Source organism: Channa argus, chromosome 1 (assembly GCF_033026475.1).
Source record: "Channa argus isolate prfri chromosome 1, Channa argus male v1.0, whole genome shotgun sequence".
NCBI classification, from domain to species: Eukaryota; Metazoa; Chordata; class Actinopteri; order Anabantiformes; family Channidae; genus Channa; species Channa argus.
This window is the reverse complement of record NC_090197.1, coordinates 13,180,408-13,198,520: the sequence shown is the minus strand read 5'-3', so window position 1 is coordinate 13,198,520 and position 18,113 is coordinate 13,180,408. Positions and strand designations below refer to the sequence as shown.

Here is an 18,113-nt window from a genome sequence, read left to right as displayed (position 1 = left end):
TACTATATAAATAATAGGATAAAATATGTAGTTACCTTTTTATATATCGCTATTATTCTTCACATAAATTCCAACATGTAAGTTTCAACATTTAGAAGTTTATATTTCCTTGTTTAAGAAAAAAATAATTTCTTATAGCAATGCATAAGCACATAAGAGAGAACGCTTTTTTAATCAGTCATCACTAATGTTTTACTGTGAAAACAACACTAAATGTTGCAGTACTTTATTTTTAATTTAAATTTAGCTTTCCTCGTTTTTGCTGAATTTTTTTTTTGAGATAGTTGGACCAATTAGAAATAAGAATAAAAGTCAGTTAGGACTAAGGAAGATTTTTTTTTCACATTTCCCTCTATGACCATTTAATGAACTTATAATTGATAAAGAAAATGTATTTGCAGATTTATACATGATTAAATATTTATTTATTGGCAAATAATGAAAATAAATGATTATCCCAGAGTCAGGATCATGTAAAAGTCACTTTTTCAAATTGCACTAACATCAAAATACAGGAAACTACATTCAGTCATCTGGCATGGCCACTAGTTTTACTATTTTTGCAGCAAATCGCTTTCTGCTAGAGTCTAGGATGTTGATGCCATTCTTCTGAAAGTCATATCCAACTTTCTGCAGCTCCTCTATTCGTCCCATAATGTTTTGTGTGCTGTAGTCCAGAACCTTGGGCTTCTCTAATATTTGCTTCATTGTTATTCCTCCCTTTAGAAGACAATCCAGTTTAGTGCTCAGTGTGTCTGGTCCAATGTACAAAACCATTGGATAGCTGATAATTAGATTTTTGATGTCAGCTTCATGACAGCCAAGTGAAGCCATCTTCTTTTGAAGGGTGTTAAAATTATTTTTGAGATATTCGTTTGAAAGGTCCAGTATTTCTGCCCCAGGGCCTTGAAGAAGAGCAAGCAGCTCAGAGTCACTTAATTTTAAAGAAGCTTTCAGATTATCTATGTTTTTCTTGACTCTCTTTGTGCTTCTGATGAGAATGTAGAGGTTCCTGGATATGACAGTCTTAGCAAACTGCTCTGGATTATTCCCACCAAGCTCTAAACAGATGTCCTCCAGAAACTCTACCATCTGCTTGTTGAGCTCTGTACTGTTGGAAAATGTTCGTGGTGCAGTGGTCAGCAGCCGGTGGAGGTCTTTTGTGAGCAGTCCCAGCGAGGTTAGAAAAGCAATGTTCTTCTCCAAGTTCCCATTGTCACTGGAGCGGAAGAAAGACTCAGGGGATCGATCCAAGATGCTCACAATTTCTGCATCTGTCTGGAAGATGTTTCTCCACATTTCCCAACGCTGTTCTAAGTGATCGATTGAGCGGGTGATAGCTCGGGGATAACGTGATATGATGCCGGCAATCACTTTACGGCTGGCACCTTTTCCCTGCAGAAACCTAGCAAGGCCTTGCTCATTAGTGATGACCTTTCGCAGCACCCCAGGCTGACGCTGCCGTGCCATCTTCACATCAACTCCCATGAGGTTCAAGTTCTCCAGTAGAGATTTGTTTTCTGGGTTCACTTGCGGTTCATTGCTTTTTGTAGTAGTACTGCAAAGTCTCCTGTGATAACAGATTGATGTTAACAGTGCTCTAGTGAGACAAAAGCTGTGCAGCAACACCCCTGGTTGATGGAAGCTGAGGAGAGCCCTCACTCCAGGAACAGCTGCCATTTTTATTAGGGAGGGCTACGCAGTCACATGCTTGCCTGTGTCACGGACCTAAAATAATAACAAATAAACAAAGAAATAAAGTCGAGTAATAAAACTGCACAATTTACCCAGAGGCTTAAGATTTACTCATTTGATGCTGCATTTCCTAACTGCCGCAACCCTCCCTTTTTATCCTCAGGCTCGGGACACATAACATTACATAATAATTTATGTCATAATAATATAATATCATATTTTAGTATTAAATATCAAGTATCTTAATCTAAAAGTAACTACTTATACAACAGCTGTAAAATAAATGCATTTTCAGTAGAATAAAAATGAACCCTACTTGACTCTGATAAGAGGTGCGAGGAACATCAAATGTTTTGTTTTCTAGTGATTGTGCTTTCGTCAATGTGATGTTGCTGAACGCAGGATACTGTAGATTATATCATATAACGTTTAGGTCTGTAGTATGACGTATATGCCACTTTATGTTAATAACAGTGGCTGTGGGCCACTCTTTTCTAACATAAATTAACCTACATAATAAAGTGAGCAACGCTGATCTCGTTTATCAGTTCCTAAAGCCGTAGCTTTCTTACAATGACAAAATAAAAGAATATATACCATATAGTTACGTTTTTTCGTCGCTCTCCTGACAACATGACTTAACAGCTCTCGATTTAAATCCGGAAAGTCGATCATTCTCGCGAGATTTGTCAAATAATTTCACCTGGAGAATTGTAATTAGCGCCCTCTACTGCTGTGGCGTTAAAATTATTTTCTTGTCAACACTCCACGGAATCACATGGTTTACTTATTTTACTTATAGGGATTACAATATCTGCTTTTCATACACAACAATTAGCCAGATAACTAATGCCACTTGGCGGTTTGAAGACAACAATATGATATAGTTTTTATAAAAGTATTATGAACTGATAAATGTTCATGTATCATTGATGGTTAGCCACCTCTCAGCACTGCCCCACCTTTACCAACAGAGATATTTGTACTTCTACTTGAGTACTGAGCTTGTGTACATCTACCACCTCTTCACCCAGTGTAACACATTGTGCTGTGTATGGGGCTGCTCAGAGTGGCCGTGCTGAGGCTTTGTCCTCCATGACATTAATATGCTCACTAGTATTATGTTGTTGCTGATTGGTGTAAGTTATCCAATAATTTATGATAGAATAGGAAACAATTTGGAAGAAGTAGATTTTATATTATTTAAAAAATTCCACCATCCCAATTTTTTGACAAGCAACCACAAAATTGACATAGCAAGCAAACAAACTGTAGGCTTATATGGAGCAATATATATTACCCATAGCATGGTAATATAGTGATGCATTAAGTAGTAAATAATCAATTAATAACATATGAACATAATATAATAATTATAATACATTATAATAGCTACATTCTCTAATACAATACATTGATAAATATGACAAATATTCTAAAACAAACATTTCAACATCAAGATAACTGTCCATTGCCTTTTCCAAAGAGCCAGGATTCCGATCTAGCTTTCATCATATTTAAATGTAGCAAACTAAAGGTAATCCAATTCAAACACATTTAGTCCACACTTTACTGAAATTAGTCTTCAGTCTTGTATTAGGGCAGAAAAGAATGAAGATAATAAAGATGCAAAGTTGCGGGTTACAGTTATTAATACTTAATTATGTGTGTCAGACATGCAGCTGATGCTCTTGTATGCCCATGAGATACAAGGAAGTGTTTGCCATGTGTTGTGGCTTCCAGCTTGATATTGAAAAGCCTTCTGACCCACTGCTTCTCTTTGATGATGAGCCCCAGCACTCATGAATATTTTACTATAGCACAGTGACATCTTCATTATACAAATAAGCCTTCATTCTGCTGCACTTAGATTGAAGTGTCGGGTGTTTTGGTTAAAAGAGCTCAGAAGAGAGTCTTTTTCTCACAGTGTACATTCCATTTACACACCCCGTTTCGTGTTTCTCGTACTTGTCTAAAGCACTTTTGACTGTATTTGCATAATAATGCGATGGAACATTTCTTATGGCCAATTGCGTTACCTGGTATAATCACTTAAGGCAAGGGCAAATGCTGAGAGGAAAAAGACACAGCAAGAAAGTTGCATTTGAATTTGGTTTAATAGGAGAAAAAGAATCATAGAGATTTTTTTTATTTCAGCATTCCAATTTTCTCTCTCCTTCTGATCCTCTTTGAAATGTTTAGTGAATTCATGTGTTATTTTATGCATGAATATTAACTGCTGTTGTGTTTTTAATAATATACACTATGCAATCCTGTCTTGATATATTTGTTGTGGTCTACTTGGTAAAGTTGCTTGGGTAACTGCTGAAACAGTACCCTCTCTGTGAATCAATTATTTAGATATGATGCTTTCAAATGCTCAATGATTCCTGTAGATGCAACTGCACAAACAGCAAGTGCTCACAAGTCGGAGCAAGTAAGTGAGAATGTCTAAAAGAAGATGGGTGGAATTCAAAATCTGCCAGACCATCAGCTGTTCAGCTCCTGTCAGCCGGAGACACAGAGCATCCTCTCCTTCTGCAGCTGCTGGTATGTTTCAAATCAACAATTTAACAAACAGAAAAGAAACTTTAAAGTTTTGGGAACTTGTGGATCCAGTGTGTTTTTTATGAGGTAAGAAGATTGTGGCCTATGAGAGCCCTTTAGCATAATTATGTTTAGACATTAACTGCTATATTACGAGCACTGTGACTAATACTAAGCACCAACTATTTTTTAGTTCTTTGAATCTGAAAGTTTTTAACAAGTACTTTACATCATACAAACCCACAAAATATTAGTATACAATTATAGTAAAAGTAAAAGAGCTGATCTAACAGAATACTATCTCTAATCATGTTGCAATTGATAGAAAATTAAATCTGAAATATTTTTTAGTAACAAAGAAGGCTGATGGGAATTATTACATAAACAATTCATCTCATTTTGTTTCTAGCCAAAAAGAATGACATTGGATTTTTGAAGATTCATACTTAGGTTCCAATTATCACTCCACTGGTTGTGAATTGCGACCCAAATCGCCCATTTGTTGCACATAAAAGTGAAACAAAAATGACAACTCGGTCTGAGAGTCAGGTTGGGTTGTCACTGCTGTATTCTCTAAACTATAGCCTGAAAAAGTCTGCACCCAGTAAAAAAGATATAAGATTAAACTTCGTTTCACAATAAGTGACAATGCCTCGCAATATGCTGTGTTAAATATTTGTAAACTATATTCTAGTAAAATGTTGGCCATGCTTTCTTTAATCACTCTTATCTGCCCAAGAAACTGATGCCAGTCTCTCGGGTTACCTGCTGTCCCATTCAGCCAAGATAGCTCAAACATGTCCTCTTTAATGTGAAACATCCACTATTCTTTGATAAGTCCACAGAATGACCCAGTCAGATATAAAATATGAGGTGATGGGTGAAGTCTTTATTAGGAGAAAATACAGCTTTGAAATGAAAATACTGAGTGTTAAAAAAGAAGCCTCTCTACTGGGACAGCACTGGGAACCTTTCCTCCTGTTACCATAGAAACTGACATTGAAAGCAGACATTTTAGTTGATTTCAGGTTCATGTGAAGTGGTACCATGGAATATATTCATACACCAATTATAATTATTAGAAAAATTCTTGTGCACTAAGAAACTGAATTATTTTAACATGTGTTTAGCTGCTGCTTTTAGGCTGTGACAACTGTTATTTAATGTACGTTCCCAATAGTTTTAGTCAAAGAATAATTTTGAGGTCTAAAGAAGTAAAAACTCTCAAAACTCTCTAAAAAGGCAAAGCTTATAATAAAGTCCAACAACTGAAAACAGATTTGTCTATCAAAACTTTTCTTATTTTCACTTCCATTAATCATCCTTTGACCCCCTCAGCTTTGGTGGTGTAATTTTTCCGTTTTATATATATGGACATTAAAAATATCTTCTTAATTTGCTTTAAATACATAGGAGACAAAATCTACCCAATTTTGATAGATAGATAGATAGATAGATAGATAGATAGATAGATAGATAGATAGATAGATAGATAGGTGACTGTATATTAGAACGGGATCTTGAAAAGGCCATATGGAGGAACGGTTAGAAAAAATATTGAATGAATCTTATAAGATTGCTTTTAACTAGACTTGAAAACTTTCCGAACCTAAATGCAGGACGTTTAATTATGGCGGGGTATTTTACATGCCACTACTCTTCCTTACCTTTTTGCCACTGATCAAAACTGTAATGTTGTCCTTGTAATGCTTATTTGGATATAAGTAATTACGACATGTCTGATAGCACCCTGAACGCACCACTAGTGGAATGCTGGGGGGCGTGGCCCTAAAGGCACCTACCAAACGTCATCATCTTTGGGTCTCATGTTTACGTGGAAAACATGGCGGCGGGCTATCAGCAAGGAGACAGCACCTAGTAAAGGCGACTGGAAGTCTGTGGAAGCCAGTAAAGATATATTCAACTGTTGGCTTCGAGATTTGTGTAGCGGATATTTCGTATGAAGCAGTTTCCGTCTTGTTTTAGCCACAGGGACAGCGGTGATGGAAGACGAGGAGAGGCAAAAGAAGCTGGAGGCCGGCAAAGCAAAGGTAGGTTTCTCATTTTGCGGTGTTAGCACAAGTCACTAACACTGCTGTCAAGGCTGTAAACTAGTAAGATAATGTTGTCGGCTAAGTCTGTCAGCTGTTTTTGACCCCCTCCCCCAGCTGTCAGTCCCAGCAAACATGCGCCCTACGCTGACAGCCGGGGGTTTAGCATAGCTACCGTTAGCCACACAGACGCCTTTGTCATGCTGCATCTCTGAAATCTTCCTCCTCTGTTTCCTTTTACTGTTTTTTAACTAGTCTGTAGGAGCTTGCAGGTTATGCTAACTTATCAGCCGGAAGGCGAGCAGTCCCATCATCATCAAAGGCTGACAAACGCCTTCTAAAGTGAGGTTGACAGGCTGGTGTAACAGGATTTACAGGACACATCCCCACTAGCTACAGCGAATATTGCCCCATATATCAAACTTTTGGTACATTGGCTTTATTAACTTAGCAGCATTAGCAAATAGGTCAGGACATCTCCCACCCATTCAGTAACCCATACAAAACAACTCTCCTAAAAAGGATAATGGCAGACCTAATTTTGGTTTATTAATCAGCATCAGTGTCTGTGTCTTCGTTGTTATGTCTCAGTAATGTGTGATATCTCTTATGATAATGAAGTTAATACTCCTCTGTCTGAGCCATGCACTTAAGCTTTGCCTTATGAAGTATTGCAGCTTTTCTTGTTAATTCGTCAATAAGATACCTGCAAGGAAGCCTAAACAGCACACCAAACATCTGTTGAAGCTTGGTTGTGTGTACACCTCATGTGACTAATTGGATAAGATTGCATCTGTGTAACAGAGAATTATATATTGGCAACAAATGGAGCAACCTAGTCATTGTACAATTAATATATTTATCTTTGTCCCAAAACAAAAGTAACAACTGTTCATTGCAAAGTGTGTTTACTCAGTATAGACGCTGAGAATTTTTTCCACATCCACCTCTTTTGTGTGTTGGGTGTCATTTTGTCACTTCGGATTTTGTAGCAATCCCGGTGTTCTGGATTTTAGGTTTGTTCAGTGGGAGAGACAATAAGAAAGACTATTTCGCTGGTTATGGCTTTGGCATTTCATTTTATAAAAGGTCCCTTTGTGCTGCATCAAGATTTCATGGCTTGTTTCTACACAGAATAATTTCATCACGTCCTCACATGCAGGGGAGAAAATTAACAAGATATTTTACTGAATAGATATGATCCTTATTGTCATTGTATATGTAGAATCAAATCCTGTAATAGCACATAAACAATTACAATAAATAGCAAATACTATTTACATCTCTCTAGTCATCGCCGGTGTATAATACTTTGCTAAGGAAATGATTCAGTGATATTAAACAGAGAGTATGTCATACAAGTTATATATTGCATAGTATATGTCGCTCAAGTATGCTTTGCATATATTGCAGAGTATTTATTGCACATTTGTCCTGTTATGTGTGTGTGGGAGGTTGTAACCGTAGTGTTCAAGAGTGCAACAGCTCTGTTGTAGAAGCTGTTTTTCAGTCTTGTTGTGTGTAAATGAAGTGTCCTGTAACATTTGCTAGACGGGACGAGGATGAACATCTTGTGACTCGGGTGTGAGCCCATGGCCTTCGGGGTGCACCGTGCTCTGAAGATGTCCTCCAAACTGACGAGCTGGGAGCTGCAGATCTCTCTGCAGTTTTATTAATTGGCTGGAGAGACTGTTTTCCACAGTAGACCATACTGTGATGCAGTAGGCGATGACAGACGCAATGACTGGCCTGTAGAAGTTCACCAGCAGTTGTTGTGGGAGTCGTGCTTTCGTCACGGAGAAATAAGCTTGCTGTGTGTGTTGGGATGGTGTTGTTTCCCACATAGGCTGTGATGGTTCTGATACCCTACCACATGTGTTGGGAGTCTGAGTTGTTGAAGTACTCCTCAATGTGCTTCGTGTAGCAGTGCTTTGCCTTCTTGATGCCTTTCCTCTGTTCGGCCCTCGCTGTCAGTTATTAAATCTTTGTAGGAATTTTGGGAAAACAATCTTAAGGTTGGTATGGTTAAAGTCCCCTGCTATTAGAAACGCACTGTCTGGGTGAGTATTCTGAAGCATGTGTGTAAGGCTGTGGGGTTTAACAAGCGCTAACTTAGCATCAGCCTGCAGTACGATGTAAACAGTGGTCAGAAACACATCATTGAACTCTCTCTGTAGGTAAAAGGGCCTGCATTTAAGAGTTGAAAACTCCAGGTCTGAGGAGCAAAAGCGTTCTACAGTCTTGATCAATGTACACCAGGTATTATTCACGTATATACACACACCGCTGCCTTTGTCCTTGCCAGAGTCAGCTGTTTGGTCTGCTCAAAACACAAAACAATGATAATGGTTAGTGGAGACATCCAGGGCACAATACCCCTTGTTCCAGTAGCCTCCCCGACTCAGACTTGATGTTATTCACGGCTTCTTGAATCCCAAACTATATTAACAAACATTTAAACTACCAGTAGAATATAGGAAATAAAGTATGAGTGTAAATCAGAATGGTGTATTTGCCACAAAGAGTACTAGTGGAAAGCATTCATCATCTAAGTGGTTGGTGCATCTGTTTCAGTTATGACAAGGTTTCAAATTGATGTCATGAAATGATAATTGTCCCAAACATGATCTTAATGAGTCTCTTCAGAGAATGGACAAAGTGTAAATGATGGGCTGGTGCTGGCAGGCTTTTGTTCCAAGCCATTAGTTGCAGATGATTTATAATTTTCTCAGTGGAAAAACATATTGACGTTACTGGCATTATGGAGTTACTGGAGCAAGACCTGACTCTAGTTACATAGTAGATACACCTTTGAGTTTCATTCTGTGCTCTCAAAAAGCACCCTTTGCTGTGATGATGAGGTGAAAATGGTGTAAGATTTTATTTTAGGTCAAAGAAACCTGCAGACACAAATACTGTAGACCACATTTTGCAGCTTTTGGTTCAATTGAGGGTGCACACTGTATAAACCCAAACTTGGCAAAAGCTTCAGCAAAAAAAAAAGCTTCAGTAAATGTTACTGTGAGTGGCATATAGGGGCATGACATATATTTTATGTGTTTAACTTTTTGTCTGTAGTTCAGTCCCATCACTCCATCAAGCTCAGAATGTTGAGCAGCACTAAATTTTAATGAAAACTAAGACACTAACATGTGCCAGGCCATTTGTTGCTTCAGCATTTTAAAGTGATACAGTTTGACTTGGAGGAAAAACACTGCAGTGTTTGTTTCATTTGGCCCCAGGGATGCAGATATCATCCCATGGCGGACGACACGCTTATTTGTTTCTCTGCTTCTCAAGAGAGTCTACTGTTCACTGATAAAAAAGGTGTTTGAAGTTTCAGTAGCATCTGGTATTATGATAATTTGTTAACATGAGTTTAAGTTGGAGTATATTATTGCCTAACATTTCGGCTCAAATTGGAGACACCTAAGCTATTTTTAACAAGACAGTGAGACAGTCTGGCTTAGAACTCCACAGTATACAAGTAGGTTTTGTCAGGATTTCCAGATATCCTAAAGGTCACTGTACTGAAGGTACAAGTTGATCTACTTAGCTTAGGCCTTATAGTTAATCCTGCAGATGACTAATCATGGGCATAGCCTGCATTGCTCTTTGTGATGGATGGACTATGATCACCACAGCTGCTGTAGCTAATAAATTGACACAGAATTTAGGGTAATGCCATTTGTGGTTTCGGTAGTTCAGCCACAAACCACTTGATATATTTGAAATCCTGGCAATGTCATGCTGTGTTGCTTTACAAGGGATTGCCAGGTGATTGATTGAATGTGATAGTCTAACAGCTGCCCAGTTTTAATTAGCTACAGTCTGGAGGATGAATAAAACTAACTTCTGTGCAGTTCAGAAAACCTTCCCCTGTTTGGTATTGGAAAAAAATACTTTTTTTTTCCAATTGATGCAGTACTGTTGCTGTCAGCATTGTACCTTTTAAAGGGTTTCACATGAGCTAGATACCCAAAATAACTAATTCATCACAGCTTTACTGCCAGTACCTTAAGTTGTTTATTTATGCAGTACAATTTTTATGCCAGTCTGGTTTGCACAGAATAACATGTTTTGAAGTGTTAAGTCATGGTTGTCTTCCAGAATTTCTACATTGGTATTCAAAGGAATGTGTAATGTAATTTAAGCAACCTGCAGAACACCCACATACTCCATGTGAAAAAAAGAGAAAAGAAGTGAGTTGTTCGGCTGCAAAATAAGCAACTGGTTAACCTGCCTCTGTGCAAAGTGCACAGTGCCTTTGCCTTCGTGCCTTTTTGTTTTTGTTTTCACAGTGTTGCTGATATGCTGACAATTGTTGCTGCTACGGGATAAACCAGCCTCTACTGTATGTACCAGTCAAAACGGTGTTACAAGCGTAAATAGTCTACAGTGCAGATGATGCAACCTTTGTCTTTATGTGTTTCACAGTCATTACATTGTCTTTTTGTTTGTAGCTGTCACCTGCTGTAATGGTGATGATCTAGATGGAGCACATGTCGCTTCAGTTGTTTTTGCTTTGGTTTTATTATCCATTCTTACTTAATAACTGGACTGTTTGTGTGTAAAGTGCAGGATTTAGGCTTTCAAATAGTCAGGCGTTGCTCACACTGTCATCAACACATGACAGGGCTGGGAGCTTCCTCTCTAAGCTTCATTGGATATCTGGGAGAGTTTGAGTAGCAATGTAAAAGCATTAAATTACTGAACTCCAGTTAAATATCTACTTATTTAGTGACACATTTTCCTAACGTTAGTTTGCTTAGATCTTTAAGCTTTACTGTAATAAATGATGCTTGTCCCAAAACTACACCATGACACAAGACATATTTCACATTTCATCTGCTGATGGGAGTCAGGTTCTCTAAATTTACAGTCTTATTTTAACACTTTTTATATAGAGAAGGATTTTGTGACAATATACCTAGTTTGGTAGCCAATCTTCACAGTGGCCACAGGAGGATGGGAATAATTACAGAATTTCTAAACATGGATAAAATATTTAGGAAAATATGTTTATTTAATAAGTCGGCTCCAATGCCTCACAAATGAAGGTAATTCATCACATCTATTCCAAAGTCATATAAAAATCCAATACTGCATTGTTGTTGATAAACCCTGCTTATTGATGACAACACTGCTCACAATAGCCAGACACCCAACAATAAACGGCTGTAATAATATCTCACCTGAAAACAAAAATACACTTTACTGGATATTATTGTTGATGCGTTTAGGCTGCTACTATTAGACACAAATAAAAGGCTGTGTGAAAATATGCCTGTGTAAATGTTTTCAGACAGCAGATGGTGATACACCTACGTAGTCTCTGTTTCCCAGATGGTGATGGAGCTATGCAGGCCTCAGAAGTCCATATGCTCAGCCACTGCTCTGCTCTGCCCAGCCAAATAGGGCAGCCAGCTATGATAAGCAGCTCGACCAAAGGGTCCCTACATTGTGGGTGGAGGCAAATGATTCTTGCTTGCAGTTTCACGTCCTATCACACTTTACTGTTTTGTGTTTTACAATGACTGGCATTCATCTGTATCTCTCTGTACTCTCTGCGTTGGTATTTGAATGGTAAATCTTTTCAGAAAATAAAGGTGGGTATGTTTGGGCGAGGAGTGGAGCATGTGTGGAGGTGCACAGGCACAGATCAAGAACCTTTTGAGCTTTTAAGCTGTGTGTTGTAGGAGGGGGATGTGACCATGAAGCCCACTCTCTGGCTCTGTCGTTTCAGCTTCTGATGTTTTGTACAGCATCGCCACACAAGACCTGTGAAAAAGTGCTTAATGTATTACTGCTATAGGAGAATAATTTTGATTATTTTTAATGCAAAAATTTGCTGGTGTCAGTCCCTTAAGTGTTGTTCAAATTTAATACTTTACTTTGTATATATGATAAAATAACACAAAGTTTTTTTGCAAAGGGAAGTAACCCTCTGAATCTGGTTTTCTTCTGACAGACATTCAAAATACCTGATGTGATGATGAAAAGTAGCAAGTATTTTCATTTGAAAAAAACTGTAGCAGCAAATCTTTGTTCCTCAAAAATAAAGAAATGAGAAGCTCCGTATCAGAGTAGTTGATGATAAAAGGTGTGCTGATTGAATGATTGATGGATTAATCTCTAGTTTAGGTTCAGACAGGTGATTAGGCATTAGCGCAGTATCCTTGGCGAAACTATATGTGTTGTATATCTATGGAATTCCATGCAGCACCTGTGGTGTGAACCTGCCCTGCTGTCCGTTCTGCTGAACTGGCTCTGCCACCTATTTGCCATCACTGGCTGCTTGTACATAATGGATATCAGTACTACTGAGTGTCCACGCTGTGTAGCTGGTCTCATCATTTCCCTTGGAATGATTAGATGTAAAATACCTATTTTTTGTTTATGGTACAAAATTAGCTGGTGTTTGTGAAAGAAAAAGTGGGAGGTGTTAAAAAAAATGCACTACATGGGTTTCCCAGATGTTTCCCTGAAAGAATTACAAACATTTGGTGAAATTAAGGGTGAAATAGGGACAGTGTTCAATTAGTACAATTCTAATTGTAATTAATTACTTTTTATTGCCAGAAATCAGCATATACCTCAAAATATGAGGAATGCAATTTCCAATTTTTTAAAACAGTAAATTAATATTTTCTTTTTAAATTGAGTTTCTTATTTTCCCTTTGTTTTCCCAAAATGCTATTTTATTTTAACAGGAAAAAACTTATTAGAAGATTACAGACCTCTAAAACATTACCCAAAATACCTCAGAGTAAAATGCAAAATAAAGTGAAAAAAACTATATACAGTATAAACTATACCCTATTTAGTAGTTTGAAATACTTAACAGAAAACAAGAGCCGTCATGGTTCTTTGGAGCTGAGTAAAGAAAAGAAGCACACTTTTAAAAGGGTGACAGTAATTAAACATGTTATTGGCTATTTTAGACAGATCGCTGACATAGTTTAAAAATGTAATCCCTTTAAATCAGGATTAGCACCTGGCAGAGCAAGAGCCATGTGTCAGGTCATATGGATACAGGGAGGGAGGATTTACTCTGGACAGGGAAGACACCTTTTGGGGGCAAACAATGTTTCGCTTGAGTTTATCCAAACTGTGTAGTCTCAGAGTAGGTTGAGTTTTTTTTCTTTGACAAAAACATTTTAACTATGATAGGAAAACTAATGAAGTTGAGAATTGGGTTAAATCTTTCTTTACATTAAGTCTGAGCATTAGAGTCAGAAAAACAAAAATCTGAATAGAAGCTAGAGCACGACTGGAAATGTCACCTAGAATATTATTTAAAATCTGGCCTTTTAAGTGCTTCCAATGACCACCTATGAAGTATAAAGTGATTCTTTTTTTCTTTAACACTGCATGCTTTCTCTTTTTACTGTTCAGCTGGCTGAGTACCGTCAGAGAAAGGCTTACGCGGACTCCCAGAAGAAACCGAAAAAGAAGAAAAAAAGGAAGACCACAGAGGACTCGGAGGGGGATTCGCAGGGTAGGGTGGAGGTCGAGCCGGATCAATCTGTGGGAGAGGAGGAGGTATCCGGTGGAGGACGAGATGGAGCAAGAGAACGAAATAAAGACCCACCCACTACAGAGTTTACCTTTGCAAGGACACTGCGGACCGGCGAGACTGTCAAGCATGATCAGACCTACACCATAGAGGTAGAGACTAACACTGCCTTTAACATTTCATTAATGCCAACAGGGATTTTTGGAAATAATGGCACATACTGAATCTGTTTCTTTTTAATGAATTATATGGATTTGATCCAAGAAAGCTAGCGAATTTGCAAAAATGGTTTAATCACATAGCCTTTTGTAGTGTAGTATATAAAATAGATGTTGGTAGAGAAAATTGTCAACGCCCAAAACTCAAAGAAATTTACTTTATAATCAATCAAAACTGACAAAACCAGCAAATATTTACAACTGAGAAGCTGGGACCAGTCAATTTTGTTCATTAAAATGACAAATGCTATTTCGAATTAACATAGTGGTAATCAGTTGATTGGCTAGTATGTTTGGCTCTAAAATAAATGGAGAAAAAGCAGCATTCCGTAGAGACTATGGAAAACTTGCCCCTTTGATCCTGCAACCTTTTCTGACCACGCACATGTTTTATCCGCCCCTTTCTTTTTCTTTTTAGTGCTACAGATCACTTTCACTTTACAGACTACCCTGGTTTTATATCTTTATTGTAAGCATGTATGAGCTTTTGAGAGATGCGTGCCCATTCATAGATCTACGAAAGAAAAAAATCTTCAGCTTTTGTCTCTGTCGTCTCCTGAAGCTTGATGAGTTGCTGTAGCTGCTATGACAACCATTTCCACTGAGAGCACCGAGATGTAAGAATGTTCTGCAACAAAGAATACATTTAAAAAAATATGTGTTATCTTTGGTCCTTCAGAATTTTAGTGTTTATTAAATAAAGTCTTGGTGCACATAGAGAGTTCCAGCTTTATTTGCGTTGCATTACTGACTAATAAAACTTTCTGTCGGAAATTCCTGCTTTTCTGCTTTGGTCAACTCAATTATTTTCTTTCCTACCTTCTTTTAGTTTTTTTCTAGCATAACTATATCATTGTTGTGCATTAGTTTTTACATCAAGGGTAAAGTTTGAGAAATTTTAAATATGTTTAAGATATTGATGTATGTTTAAGATACTGCCTGCATGCAGTTGAAATTTCACTGAGTTAATACAGAAACTGAGATAGCTACAATTTTTTGAGAGGGTAAAAACCTACGTACCTATTGGTCAGTGATATTGGTACAAATGTGTAACACAAACTAAGATATTTATAAAGAGCCCTTAAATTTGGTTAATAATAAAATATCGACGCTAAAGTAATTTGTCGCGTGCTCTTTAGTAAACAATCTACAAAGAGACTCTAAATCTTTAGATGCTGATATTTCTAGAGTTTTAACAGCTGACATATAATATACTTTATCTGAAATAAGCTAATAGCAGTCATCATACGGATGTAAATGCTGCAGATATACTGTATGTTTACAACTAGATTTGACAAATACTTGGGACCCCAGAGATAGATATATAAACATGTTTTAACAGATTGTCAGAGCTGCTTTCTGGCCATTTTGAAAAAATTCACTGAATGTTGGGTATAATTTTTAAAGTCTCTTATTACAGAAAGTTTTTTTCTGAGGGATTTGATTTAACTTTTAGCACCATAGCTCTTTCTTTGGGCAATACAACACTTAGAGACACCTTCATCAAATGTGCTCTTTGAAACCTAATAACAGAGGTATGAAAAATTCAGTGTTTATCCATTCTGTGAAATTATTTCATGTTCACAAATGCAGTGACAACTCTTATAAGCCTTGGTTCTTGTGATAATAATGTTTTTTCCTCACAAAAGCCGTTGAAAATAAAATTGATAATATGTAAGAAAAGCTCAACAAACATAGGAAACCTTCAAGCTTCCAATTAATTTGTGTTTTAAGACACACAGAACCTGATTAATTAATTAAAATTTAAGCTGTTTCATCATCTGAAATCATCTAACAGAAATATGCAGAGACCTAAGGGCTCTTACGCATGTTTTTCCGAGTTGAGCCCTCTCACTCTCTTTTCACTGGCACTGTGCAGCCACTCGTTCCCTGAACTCCCTGTACGTTTAATGCGGTACATGCCCATAAAAACTACAGGTTGCCATGGAAACAGACAGTTGCCTTCACACTGGTTCATATTTTTCAGTCTGTATGACCAATTCCTGTGGCCTTGCAACACTTTTCAGGAGATGTTAAGGTTGATTGAATGTATGAATGTGTTGTTGGACAATACATTTTTTACCTTGGGACTAACACTCAAATTCTCTAAAGACAAAAAACAAAAGACTCTAGGATATTTCTTTTTATGCTATGTACCTTCGATGGTGTCGTGTATTACTGACAAATTGAAATATTGATTTTTAAGAGATTGTACTGGGCAGTACTAATGTATTATTTATATAGATATATTATTTAACTTCCTTAAAGTTGTGTTAAATACTTTCCTTGTCACCCTTTTTTACTCACAACACTTTTTGTTCTGATCTCAGACTGATTTTTCATAGGGCTTTGTTCTTGTCAGATTGTGTGGAGATGCTGCTCTCTCTAAACAGCATCACCAGGGGTTGCTGTAGAAACACAACCGCATCAAAATGTTCTATTCTCTTGTCTTTTATAAGATTATAATTGCAAATATATTGCAAGTCTGCTGACTCATTCGTGCCTCTTAGACATTAGCAAGTAAACTTTGTCACGCTCTCTTATCAAAGAGGATGTAGTAAAATGTTTGGGAATAGGGTTCAGGACTATCTAGTATCACATCTGAAAACAGATTCCCTTATCAAATCTTTTTAGGTTTACCTTTCAGCATATAGTGTAGTTGACCTTGAAGATGTTAGGCATAGCACCACATTATAACCTCAGCCCATGTAATATTTACATACTATAAACTACCAACACCCTGAAAATGAGATGCGCAGCACAATTAAATGATTATAAAAAGTTTCTGAAACACTGTATACTGTCAATGTGTATTTTTCCTAGCAACAGCCAACTATGAACGAAATAACTGCTACTAGTCTGATTTCCAGTGCCCCTTGCTAATAAAAGAGTGTGTTGGCATCAGAGCCCAGTTAATCTGGCTAATTTGGAACAGGAAACTGGATCCAAAATCCAACTGGTTATCGAACCCCATCTTGAACAGTTTCACCTATTATATGACCAATATCATTGTTCTTCGTGCAAATTGCCACAGTTTAGGTGAGATTACAATTTTGCAATCAGTAGAAGTAAATATATGTTCTTCTACTTTCTTCTGGCTCACGAACAGTTTTAACGTATGACCTCAGTAATGACAGTCATTATTAGTCTGTGGGAACAAGAAAGTAGCTCCTGTGATGGCAGCAGCTTAAAGCTTTAGTTGAATGCAGAGACCCTTTTGAAACTGGTCATAAGGCAGGCATAGTTTCAAATTGTTAAGACTGAACATTTTAGTATGTGTATTTTATGCTCCATTGTAACTGAGAGAAAATGTTATAAACCCTATAGATAAGGCCCCAAATTGCAAATACTGCAATTGAATCTAATACATTGTTAGAAACAAGAACGAAACCTGAACCTTTTTAGTTTTATATGAAGTATTGATAAAATTATTTTCTTTATTACAGCCTGAGAGTGAAGTGTCCACAACTGCTGAAGATTATTCCTCAGAGGTGAGATGACCTTTCTTGCAATATATATAATTACTAAAGCATCTCTGTATAGGGATGTTATTGTTTGTGTCATGGGGGATTTATGGTCACACCTGCTGCTTACTTTCAGTTTTGGAAAATCAGAATTATTAAGTTCTGGATGGGACTGTTTATAGACTGCCTGAGGATGTTTTTGTAGAATTTTATGGACTGACGACTATTGCATGTGGCTTCTGCCCCTATGTTTTACATTTGTTTGGAAAACATTGTAGCATTATATAGGTTGTGACCAATAGTATGTCTGCATCATATTGTTGTAATATTGTTGAAAATGGTGCTGTAGATGGGAATTGGAGAAAGTAGATCACTTCCTGCTGAGTCAGACAATATGACAGGTAATAACATTGCTGAAATGTGACTCTGATGCATAATTACCTTTTCCCATTTCCCATTCTTAAGCTGTGCTGACTACTCACTCTGAGTAAAGTAAAAACAGAAAGTAGCTGCCTGCAATCTAGTGATAACTCAGAACTTAAATAATGTAGTTGTTACATTCATTTGGCAGACTCTTTCATCCAAGGCGACTTACAAGTGAGGTACAAGAGAAAACATT

The 18,113-nt window shown here is 37.3% G+C and overlaps 2 protein-coding genes across 9 annotated transcripts in view; one reads left to right on the top strand and one right to left on the bottom strand.

The window, feature by feature from the left end:
• Positions 1-341: 341 nt before the first annotated feature.
• LOC137124318 (transcription termination factor 1, mitochondrial) lies at positions 342-2,374 on the bottom strand. 2 transcript variants are annotated; one of them, XM_067499188.1, is made up of 2 exons: positions 2,304-2,369; positions 342-1,728 (listed from the first exon to the last, which is right to left on the bottom strand). In XM_067499188.1, exon 2 carries the CDS (start codon positions 1,678-1,680, stop codon positions 526-528), a length of 1,155 nt encoding a protein of 384 aa, XP_067355289.1. In that variant the 5' UTR covers positions 1,681-1,728; positions 2,304-2,369; the 3' UTR covers positions 342-525. The 2 variants fall into 2 exon arrangements, with proteins under 2 accessions (XP_067355289.1, XP_067355281.1); XM_067499180.1 differs by having other exon boundaries at positions 344-1,728; positions 2,293-2,374.
• Positions 2,375-6,058: 3,684 nt separating this feature from the next.
• Positions 6,059-18,113, top strand: part of akap9 (A kinase (PRKA) anchor protein 9) — a 60,400-nt gene continuing 48,345 nt past the window's right edge. For all 7 annotated transcript variants that reach the window (XM_067499122.1, XM_067499096.1, XM_067499112.1 and 4 more), the window contains exons 1-3: positions 6,059-6,293; positions 13,692-13,964; positions 17,477-17,521. In XM_067499122.1, coding sequence (XP_067355223.1) covers positions 6,246-6,293; positions 13,692-13,964; positions 17,477-17,521 — 366 coding nt within the window. In that variant the 5' untranslated portion in view covers positions 6,059-6,245. The remainder of the gene's footprint in view (positions 6,294-13,691; positions 13,965-17,476; positions 17,522-18,113) is intronic.